The sequence below is a fragment of the Odontesthes bonariensis genome, chromosome 14 (assembly GCF_027942865.1).
Source record: "Odontesthes bonariensis isolate fOdoBon6 chromosome 14, fOdoBon6.hap1, whole genome shotgun sequence".
NCBI classification, from domain to species: domain Eukaryota; kingdom Metazoa; phylum Chordata; class Actinopteri; order Atheriniformes; family Atherinopsidae; genus Odontesthes; species Odontesthes bonariensis.
The window spans coordinates 3,656,362-3,664,431 of NC_134519.1; the positions used below are offsets into that span (position 1 = coordinate 3,656,362).

At 40.3% G+C, this 8,070-nt stretch overlaps 1 protein-coding gene across 2 annotated transcripts; it reads right to left on the minus strand.

Moving 5' to 3' along the window:
* Positions 1–598: 598 nt before the first annotated feature.
* On the minus strand, positions 599–6,438 carry LOC142398519 (uncharacterized). Of its 2 annotated transcripts, none has more exons than XR_012772808.1 (3): positions 5,859–5,990; positions 5,139–5,349; positions 599–2,835 (listed from the first exon to the last, which is right to left on the minus strand). XR_012772808.1 is itself a non-coding variant. In XM_075482558.1 (3 exons), exons 1-3 carry the CDS (start codon positions 6,309–6,311, stop codon positions 1,655–1,657), a joined length of 1,545 nt encoding a protein of 514 aa, XP_075338673.1. In that variant the 5' UTR covers positions 6,312–6,438; the 3' UTR covers positions 599–1,654. The 2 variants fall into 2 exon arrangements, 1 of the variants encoding a protein (XP_075338673.1); XM_075482558.1 differs by lacking the exon at positions 5,859–5,990 and adding an exon at positions 6,159–6,438.
* Positions 6,439–8,070: the final 1,632 nt, after the last annotated feature.

Sequence of the window (8,070 nt, forward strand, 5' to 3'; positions counted from 1 at the left end):
TTCCAAGCAGCAAACACCGTAACAGGCTCGGCTTTTTTTTTTAAACCCCAGCCAACTAGCCGGACTACCTTCATCAACACCAAAACGAGGCTGGAACTCTGCTCACAGGAAGACATGAAGAATATTCCACTATATCGAGTAGTTTTTACTTGTTCAACCAGCTTTAGCTTCTTCGTTGTATCAATATAGTTCCATCATATGGAGAAGGTTTTGATAGTTTGGAGGATGTTTTACTGTAATTCTGTGTTTTTTTGTCCTTAGACGATGCATAAGCAATCCAATACAGTGGCTCTGCCATATATCATCATTTTGGAAAGCTTGTACTTATCCAGCTTTTCTTTAACAGGAAAAGTGATGATTCCACAATATATTCACAGTTTAGGTGATTAATAAACAGCATTTCAGGAACACTCATGCAGACTTACTTACCTTTTCACAAGCAAACAGGAAAACGTGATGAAATAACCAGAAATATATGCAAATATAAATTCGGTTGAACTAAAACTCAACTGCTGTATGAATGTTTCATCATAAACAAGCGAGTTCTGAAGATCTGGTTAACGGTTAATTCATTCAAAAATGAGATAGATAAGCAGCATTTTAATGATTCTTTGTATCAAAGACGGTTTATTATTAGAGCACGTTTTACATGGTGTACATCTCCCATAACTGGTTTATTTCTAAGGCTTGTAACAGAAGATTCATGCAGTCACACAACATTTCAAGAAAAGAAAAACAATAGCTGCATCCAACTCTACGAAAGGGGGAAGAATCTGAAGAAGACAGTTAAACAGAGAAGAGTTGTGTTCAGCCGTACCGTACTAAGAAATGGAAAAACATGTCTCTGAGGCTGAGAATATCCAAGCTTCTTACCGATACCCCCGTCATCGGTAACCTTTATTCTAAGGCTGTTTCCAGAGGATCCATAAAGCGGCACACCAGCAAAGCTAAAACAAGCAGAGCTTCAGGATGTGCTGAACGGAGACAGTTAGCGTGATACTGGCATAAAAAGTGACAGCTTCAGTGGTATTTAGGACCATTAAATCAGATGCTAGATGTCCAGTCACATTGGTTTCTACGCTGCCTCCAACAGTCCTCTCTTATAGAAAGGTAATGAGTGAGGTTGCATTCATTAATGCATAAATATGTAATAAAAATCCAGGATATTCTCAGCCAAAGAGTGTGAAAACGAGGCAAATAGATGACTGATTCAGATCCATCTCATTTTTCTTTCTCCAATATCAACAGTAATTCTGGAATAGTTGTCCGCACATCCAACAATACACAACAAAAAGAAACCGAATGGCCAATTTCACAGACACGATTCCTTAAAACGTGCATGAATATGGGCCAACGATTCAGCTCTGTAGTAACATTAAACCTTAACAGCTGTTAACACAAAGTTCTGAAATATCCAGTTAAAAAAAATGCAATACTTGAATTCACAAGATTTATTACATAACATCTATGTTTCATCCTAAACTGATTATACGCTGACACAGAGCACAACCAGGTGAGAGCCATCTGGCACAGCATGCTAGGCAGTAAACTGTTGAAACGCATGCAAAGTGGTTTAAAAAGGGTAAAAGCAAAGCTTCTCAATTTTGTGTCTTTCCGTTAATTTCTCCAAGAGATTGACTAAAACTTAAATGTCTCACCTGTGTGAGTCTATATGCCTTTTCAGCCATGATGGTCGGATAAATTGTTTCCCACAAGTATTACAAGCGTAGGAACTGTCGTCCGAGTGAATTTTCAGATGACGCATCAAATTATTACTCTGTCTGAATGTCTTCCCACAGTTTTTACATAAAAAAGGCTTATCTCCTGTGTGGATTGTCATATGACGCAATAAATGGCCGCTTTGCCTAAAACTTTTCCCGCATATTTTGCATGAATACGTCTTCTCATTTATGTGGATTGCTTTGTGCCTTTTAAATGCCGACGCGTCAGAAAATCTCCTTCCACAGGTGTTGCAAACATATGGCTTTTCACCTGTATGCGTCCTCACGTGGACGGTCACGTCGCTATTTTGAGCAAAACTTTTCCCACATATTTTGCACGAGTATAACTTTTCATCAGTATGGATTGCTGTGTGCCTTTTTAAAGCGGATGATTGAGAAAATCCTCTTCCACAGGTGTTACACAGGTAGGGCTTGTCCCCCGTGTGAATTCTCATGTGCACCAACAGTTTACCATAACATGAGAAGCATTTCGTACAGTTCTCGCAGGAATACGGCTTCTCCCCCGTGTGAGTTCTTACATGATATTTCAGTGTTGATGCGTCCTTGAATCTTTTCCCACAGGTGCTGCATAGATAACGTTTCTGACGTGTGTGGATTTTGTCATGGTTCCTCATTCGAAGCTTAGAGTTAAAGACTTTCCCACAAACATCGCATTTAAACACCTCTTTATTTGCTCCGGAGTCACAAAGACTCTCTGACATGGGACAGTTGCCTCCGGTATGACTGTGGCTTGTGTTTTTGAGACAGTTCTTGCTCGGATTCAGATCTGAATCACTCACTGATCCTAATTCAACAGGTTTCTTTTCTTCTTGATCTTTCCTGTCAGTTTGAGAGAGGACCTGGTCACCATTTCGCTCGGCTACATTGTGGTCACTTTCCGCATAAGTAGGAGTCACCATTAAGGTATCAGGTTCCTCCTTTAAAACAACCACAAGCAGCTCTCCCTCCTGTCCGATGCAGAGTTCCTCCTGTTCCTCTTTAATCTCTGATTTAATCTCTGATTCTTCCTGGTCCAGACTGAAGTTCCTCTCCTGGTTACAGTGCTCCTCATCAGTCTGAACCTCCTCCTTGCAGACATGTACCCGAGGGAGGTCTTAAAAGAAAAGAAAGTACAAAGATTAGTAAAGCAGGGCTTCAATTTCATAGATGATATGAGCACACTACTTCTCCTCTCAGGCTTTTTTCTATTTACATTGGTTCAGCACATCCAACAATACACAACAAAGATAAACTTCATTTCATGGACATACTTCCTTAAAATGTGCAGAAATATTCAGGATCGCAGGTATGACACGGAATTTTGAATTCCAAATACTGTTTAAAAAAAAGCTGCATGTTAAAGTGGGTAAATAATGTTCCTTTGTGACAGGCAGTGGCGTTAAAAGTCAAATAAATGCACAAAAACAAGACATGCCTTCTCTTTTCTCCGTAGAGCCGGAAAGCTCTCGCTGTTGCAGCGCCTCTTTGTGACATATATGCAGCCAGTTTTAGTTGATATGAACCTGAAAGCATGTGTGGCCTAAAAATCTAAACTAAGAAAAACAACAAATCCGAAGGACTAATTGTGACCGTTTCTCTGGAATAGAGAAACATTCTGGGAATGGGATAGGTGTGTCCGACTCTGCCTGAGCTCCCTTTGCACCTTCACCAACAAACAATTCAATCAACTGTCTCACTGCATCTTGTGATCCAACCAGTCCTGTTTGTATCGTATGCAGATATAACCATCAGTACCCTTCAGCTGGAGTAATGTGTCTACTACTACTATTACTACTTCTTTATTTATTTCTGAAGAACTTTAAAACAACAGCAGCTGCGACAAAGTGTTGTACAGACGAAAATCAATAAACATGCAAAATATGGAACAGACAACAGAAACAATAAAATACGATGGCAGAAGTAAGAGCAAAAGTCTCAACATGTGTTAAAAGCCAAAGAATGAAAATGTGTCTAAAGATGAATTTTAAAAGTGGACAATAAAGGGGCACTTCTGATATGTAACGGCAGATCGTTCCATAGTTTGGGAACTAAACACTAAAATCTCCGTCTCCTCTGAGCTTTAGTTCAGACCTCCAGGAGCAGCTGGTCAGCTGACCTGAGGCAGCGAGCGGGAGAACATGGCTGAAGCAGCTCAGAGAGGTGAGACGGGGCAAAAACAAATAAAAGAATCTTAAAATGAACCCTAAAATGCACAGGCAGCCGGTGGAGAGAAGCCAGGATAGGGCTGATGTGCTCCTTCCCGACTCAGCAGCAGCGTTCTGGACCAACTGGAGACGCCTGAGGGAAGACCGGCTCACTCCAAAGTAAAGAGCGTTACAGTAATCCAGCCCAGTTGTGATGAAGGCATGAATTACTGTTTCAGAATCTGGTCTTAAAAGAATTTTCTTAATCTTTGCCAGCTGCCTGAGATGATAGAAACAGGACTGGACCGCTGCTCCAACCTGGCCATCTAATTTAAGATCACCGTCTATTATAAAACCCAAATTAGAGATTTTGTGCTTCAAATAAAGACGTCAAGGGGCCCAGATCAATAAGGCATGTTTCACAGCTGGGACAAAACACCATCACTTCTGTTTTCTGGTCGTTAAAGTTTAGGAAATTTAAAGCCATCCAGGCTTTAAGTAGGGGCTTAATCGATAAGGCTCCTTTTTTTAGTGGCACGTCAGAGGTTTGCTGGTTTTTCCTTCTGAACAGGCATGTTTTGGTGTTTTCAGGATCTGTGCTTCACACACTTATTACCACACAGATATTTATATAAGAGAATTTCCTTTGTGGTAAAATCATTATGAAGTCAAAACATTTTGTAGATCTTAATTTCATCTCAATCATTCTACGTAAATATTTTAACGTCAAGTTTATTCCCAATATTTTGATTCTAATCTTTAATTCTATTCTTTCTGTTTCATGATCAAAGTGATATTTCACTTTATTTGTCCTTTACATCCTCAACTGTCCGACTTTGGCCCTGATACCCACAAAGAAAAAGGGGAAACTGGCTCCTCTAACACTCAGGAGAACAAAGAGGATGAGCCTCAGGCGCACAGAGCCGTACATAGAGCGAGTTCGGCCAACTCGAATCATGGGCGCCATGTTCGCTACCAACGGCGAAAGATTCCGCAGCGTAAGACCTGTGGGCCGCATACGTCAGAATCGCTGAATTTAAAATACAAATAAGGCTCGATATATCATCAAACTTGGCTTGTAGTATTATCAAGGAAATAAATACCTACATATAAAATAAAGCAAGAATTTATAACATCCAATAAATTGATATTTATGTACATGTTACATTAACTTTGTAGCTGCATTTTGCACTCCTGTCCTTATGGGGATACCTCATTTTCAAATAGACTAACTTCAATCAGTTCTCACTTTGAACACCTTGAACATATTTACCTGTTTGGCTTTCCGTAGAACAATAGGAACGGGCAACATATATGTGTTCCTGTGCACCAGGACACGGTCCATCTTCTGTCCTGCTGCGCTTGGTGGGTCTCTTGGGGCACTCTGGTGGTGTGAAGATGAACTTGGTTGGGACGGCATTCGGTTTGAGTCTCCTCAGGCCATCTGCTCTGCCACGCTCGTACTGGTTTTCATCAAAGTGGTCCTAAAAAGGAAAATGACAGTGATTTTTTAATGGAAGTTAATGAATTGCAGATAAAAGAAAAATGCAAATTTATTTACAAAAGCTACCAATAAGTTATCTTGTATTCTTAACCGGACATCTCTTATTTCACAAACACATGCATGAATAAAACTCTCATTTCTAAATTGGCCAAATACACACAAGTTCAATACATCCAAAAATGTTCATGACTAACTACTGAATTCTTCACAAAGTTAGTTTTTTTGCGAAATACATAAGAAAATGATAACGCGATTGACAGTATAGGATGAGGCTATGGACGTGAGTTTCAGTAAGATGTAAATCGTAGGGGAAAGGACCATAACATTAGCCCGATAGCAATAATAACTTGGTAAGAAAGGACCATAACATTAGCCCGATAGCAATAATAACTTGGTATGAAAGGACCATAACATTAGCCCGATAGCAATAATAACTTGGTAAGAAAGGACCATAACATTAGCCCGATAGCAATAATAACTTGGTAGTACCCGAGGCAAAGTTACGTGTTTTCACAAGCATAGGATGAGGTTTTAGTCAGATGTCAATCGCGGGAAGAAAGGACCATAACATTAGCCCGATAGACTCGACTGATGAAGCAAGGAAGAGAAAGAGAGAGGCCGACAAAGTAAGAGACCATAACCGTACATTACCTCCAAGCCTGTAGGGGGAGCTCCATAATGGGCTTTTTGAGAAGTTACATTGTATCGCTTTAAGCTGTGTCACGAGTTTTTGAGAGCATTTTTTTAAGTAATTGTTAACAAAAGTCAGAGAAAAAAAATTACATTTACCTCACACAACACGGAGAAATCTGTGGCTTTCCAGTCCTTCCTTCTGACCTTAATCTCCCATAATTTCCTCCGAGTTTTGTCACGGGGGAAACGGTGAAGTAGTTTCCCCTGACCGGGTCTCACACTGCAGCCGTATGCAGCGCAGCACGGCATTATGTTGGCAGAACAACTAATACTAACTGAATAATGTCTTTGGAGTGTTCTGATATACCTCACGCGATCAGGTCCACATCGCCGTCTTCACGCTTTTAAAGCGAATGTTATCAGCGCGACTGTTGACTTCCGCCGGGTGTCACACTCTGAAGTTCCGGCAGCAAAAGCTCGATCGATCATCCGTTCCGCTTTTTAATGTGGCACAGTTCAGAGCCACAGAGTAAAAACAGTATTTACCCCTATGGCTCTGGTGCAGTTCTTCGTTTTTTCTAAACTTTACATAGATGTTATTAACAAGAAAAAAAGTTAGAAGGACTTTTACTTTTGATTTTAAAATAAACAGCAAGGAACACATGACAAAAGAAAATATACACTCACATAAAAACAAAATTCACAATATCAAAGGTGAATTGTAACAGATTAGACAAATTACCTTTAAATAAATTATATTATTAATTATTTTTATTATCATTATTATTATTACCAGCTGGTATGACTCATATTAGTGCTGCCCTGCTGTGCCTGTATGGAAAGCCAAGAGGGTCAGAATTCACCAACTTCCCCTGCCATTAAAAACCCAATCTGGCACACATTTGGTGCCACCTGCCATCTACTGAATGTAGTTACAAGCACCGCTGGGCATTAGATAGCGCCACCATCATAGAATGACCTTCCCAATGACCATCCATTTAACTTTAATAACTATAAGATCTTAACAAGAAGGAAGTGATCGAGCCTTTGCGGCTCCAGACCTTTTCAAATATGCCTTCCAATCAGTTTGTATTTTAATGCTTTTCGAGCCAGGGCTGATGTGACTTCGTTACACATCTGTGTCAACATGTTTGTTTACAGCACTGTGCAATGCAAGATGTTTTAGCATCAAGATTCAAGGTGCTAATGGTTGTCAAGGGAGGGGAGACTATGCTGAACTGTAGGTGTCAGGTAGCAGATATCTGAGGTCACCTCCCTGTTTAATGATGTTTTCCAACATTATAAATAACACATCATGCACATCCATGTCAATCTACGGCTACAGCTCAACTTGGTAATTTAACTGGACCATCCCTGTCCTAGTGTACATGCACTGGTACGTATATACGGGGATTTCGCTGCACAAACGTTGACTTTAAGTTACTTGAATGGTGATTTTGTCTGATGAGGCTGCAGTTAAGACATCAGAAGTATTTTAGAGCCGAGTCTGGAGCTGCTTGAAGCGACCACCAGTTGACACGTAGTCCTAACGGGAAGATTTTCAGTCCCAGTTTGTGACGCGTTTAGCCGTCTGACAACAGAATTAAAAATTAGAAGAAATTTGGTTATATTATGTGCACTTCTGCATGTGCATACTTCAAATAAATTAGGGCTGGGCAACGCTTCAAATTTTGAATCTAATTAATCACATGATTTCCCTGATTAATCATGATTAACCACATTTGTACGAAAAAATCCAAAAAATGAATTCAAAAGTAGTGTATAGCTTTTAGCATTCCGCCGTCTGGAATAACTTTAAAATGAAAATGGCCAAGTAAAAGTTCCGTACCCTTCTCCATGTTTGGTGGATCCGCCGATTACTTTCTTTTCCTGTTCCACAGCAGACAGCAACAGACTTTTACAAAATAAAAGCCTGCAAGCAACAGACTTTTACAATAATAAAACAGCGGTGGTCCGTGACATAGTGGGTTGAGCAGGTGCCCCATGTACAGAGGCTATAGTCCTCGCTGCAGCTGGCCCCGGTTCAAGTCCCGCATCAGATGGCCCT

Bases quoted from the DNA above. Each gene is read 5' to 3' on its own strand.
- LOC142398519 (XM_075482558.1), bottom strand. From the start codon at position 6,311: ATGCCGTGCTGCGCTGCATACGGCTGCAGTGTGAGACCCGGTCAGGGG. The intron at 5,350-6,158 runs GTAAATGTAATT...TTTCCTTTTTAG, and splicing joins ATTTCTCCGTGTTGTGTGAG to GACCACTTTGATGAAAACCA. The intron at 2,836-5,138 runs GTAAATATGTTC...TTTTCTTTTAAG, and splicing joins TTCTACGGAAAGCCAAACAG to ACCTCCCTCGGGTACATGTC.